A 2546-nucleotide genomic window follows, 5' to 3' on the forward strand; every position below is an offset into this window, starting at 1 on the left:
GGCCGTAGGTCTCCCGCATCACGTCCCGGTACAGGGCCCTCTGTGCGGGGCGCAGACACCCCCACTCCTCGGGGGAGAAGTACACGGCCACATCCGCGAAGCTCACGGCCCCGGGCTTCCGGCACGCGGGAGCTGCTCCGCTCGGCTCTCGGGTGGGGATCGGGGCCAGAGGCGGCGCCATGGGACCCGGCCGGCCGCCGCCCCCTCCCCGGCCCGGGTGTGCGGTTCCAGGGCGGCGCCCGGCGCTCAGGAAGCCCTCCCAGCCCGGCCCGACGGCCTGGCACGAGGCCTGAGAAGAGGCTGGAAGCAGCCTCTGGAGGGCCCACGGGAGTGACGGAAAGCCAGAACCTCAGAACCGGAAGAGGCCTTCCTAAAGCTGGCGGCGACCCGGCATCCCCCGAACTTTGCCCTGACGTTAGTCGTGCGCGGCGCGCTGCCACTCCGGGGCTCGTGAGTCGCTTTGTTTCCGTGCCCTCAACCAAAATGGCCGCGGCAGCTACAAGTGCCAGTCTGAGAGCCCGCTGCTCGGCCACTGAGCCAGGGGGGGCTACGACGCCTCGGAGCGCGGGAGGCGGAGCTGCACCCCCCCAGTCCGGCCTGGGCTCCGGCTCCGGCTCCGGCGAGCCCCCTTGGAAGAAAGGGCCCCTCCGCGAATTTATACTCCAGCCCCAGTCCATTGCCCTCTTGCTCTTCCCTCATTTTTTTTTATATTTTTTTACTTTGCTTACTTTTTTTTTTTTTTTTCCTGAACTCTGGGCCTGGGCACCGTCCCTCAGCTCTTCAGCTCAAGGCTAGCACTCTACCACTTGAGCCACAGCTCCACTTCCACTTTTTTCTGTGATTCATTGGAGATAAGAGTCTCACCAAAAAAAAAAAAAAAAAAAGACTTTCACAGACTCTCCTGCCTGGGCTGACTTTGAACTGTGATCCTCAGATCTCAACCTCTTGAGATTGCAGGCAGGAACCATCAGTGCCTGGCTTGCCTCAGACTCTTGAATGCTGGGATTACAGGTGTACATCACTACACTCAATTTGTTCATTATCTTAAAAAACTGGGTGGGGCTGGGAAGGTGGCTCAGTGGTAGAATGCTTACCTTGCATGCATGAGGCCGTGAGTTCGATTCCTCAGCACCACATAAGCAGAAAAAGCCAGAAGTGGCACTGTGGCTCAAGTGGTAGAGCGCTAACCTTGAGCTGAAGAGCTGAGGAACAGCTCCCTGTAAGGTCCGCACCTGGATGGCTAGCAGACTCCACCTTCCTCACAGCAAAGTCTCCACCCAGTACCTGCGTTACCTAGGCAACTGGGACGCCTGGAAGAAGTCACATCTGCATCTGCTGAGGTCACGTCTGAATTTGATGTGGCCACACCTTTCTCCACCCATACCCTAGATAAGGGCTAGCCCAGGCCCAGACTCGCTGGCTGCTCTCTGTTCCTCTCTGCTCTCTCTCTCTGCTCTTTTCTAGCTCTCTCTGCTCTCTCTCTCTCTCTCTCTCTGCTCTCTCTCTCTCTCTGCTCTCTCTCTCTCTCTGCTCTTGCTCTTTTGCCAGCCGCGTGGAGTGTCAACCTTGCCTGGTCCCAGCAGGTCTACTGAATAAACCTACCCCTTACCTGAATACCACGTGCGTGGTGCAGTTCTTACTCGGCTACCTCTTTTTAAAAACCTAACACTCCCAGACCCAGAGTTCAAGCCCCACAACCGGCAAAAAAAAAAAAAAGTACTGGGTGACAGCAATCATTTCTCAGTGTTGGGGGCAAAAACAGAAAACAAAAACCAGTGACACAAGAAATGTTTTTCATTTGTATCTATGTTTGAGGGTAGGGGAGATTCTGAGAAAGGACAGAAACCATTTTTACAAGCTGACCTACCTCTCACCACTAGCACAGATCCTGCTGTTTCTCTGCTGGATGTCCCACAATCACAGGATTTTGGTTAGATTCAAACTGAACTCTTAAAGACTCCAGGGTAGCAATTTAAGCCTATGTGAGGCCCTGAATTCCTGAGGCAGGGGAGAAAGGGAAGATCACTTTCCTTTTCTTTTTTTGGTCATGGGGCTTGAACTCTGGGCCTGGGCCCTGTCCCTCAAGGCAAGTGCTCTACCACATGAGCCACATGGCCACTTCCGTGATCACTTTCCCTCAGCATCCCCCTGACCAAGATCTTGATCTCAAATATCACCATATCTACCTCCTAAAGCCTCCCTCCCACATGTCTTCAAACCTATCCTGTCCCAGGAAGAAGACTTGGTCATTTTCTTGGGCTGGGTAAGTCAGTCACCCCATTTGCAAGGCTCACTTCCTGGAAGAACTTCATTGCTACTGCAGGTGCATTGTCTACCAGACATCTCTATCTCTGCCTCCTGGCAAAGGCTCCCTTTAGGCTACAGTCTGACACCCTACAGCTGTTCTGAGCTTCTAGGAAAGCTGGGCAAATAGTTAATCACAGCAGAGGAGGGAGGAAAAAAAAACAAAAAAATCTTGACGAGAGGAATCCTAGTGCCTGAGGCACTTACCTGTAATCCCAGCACCCAAGAGGCTGAGGCTGGAA

General features: G+C 54.3%; 1 protein-coding gene across 1 annotated transcript in view; it reads right to left on the reverse strand.

Moving 5' to 3' along the window:
• LOC105981833 (zinc finger protein 768) overlaps window positions 1–181 on the reverse strand; it is an 11944-nt gene extending 11763 nt beyond the window's left edge. Inside the window, exon 1 of the mRNA XM_013011181.1 lies at window positions 4–181. Within this exon, the coding sequence (XP_012866635.1) occupies window positions 4–181 (178 nt within the window). The remainder of the gene's footprint in view (window positions 1–3) is intronic.
• Window positions 182–2546: the final 2365 nt, after the last annotated feature.

This window comes from Dipodomys ordii, unplaced genomic scaffold (assembly GCF_000151885.1).
Source record: "Dipodomys ordii isolate 6190 unplaced genomic scaffold, Dord_2.0 Scaffold14, whole genome shotgun sequence".
Lineage (NCBI taxonomy): Eukaryota > Metazoa > Chordata > Mammalia > Rodentia > Heteromyidae > Dipodomys > Dipodomys ordii.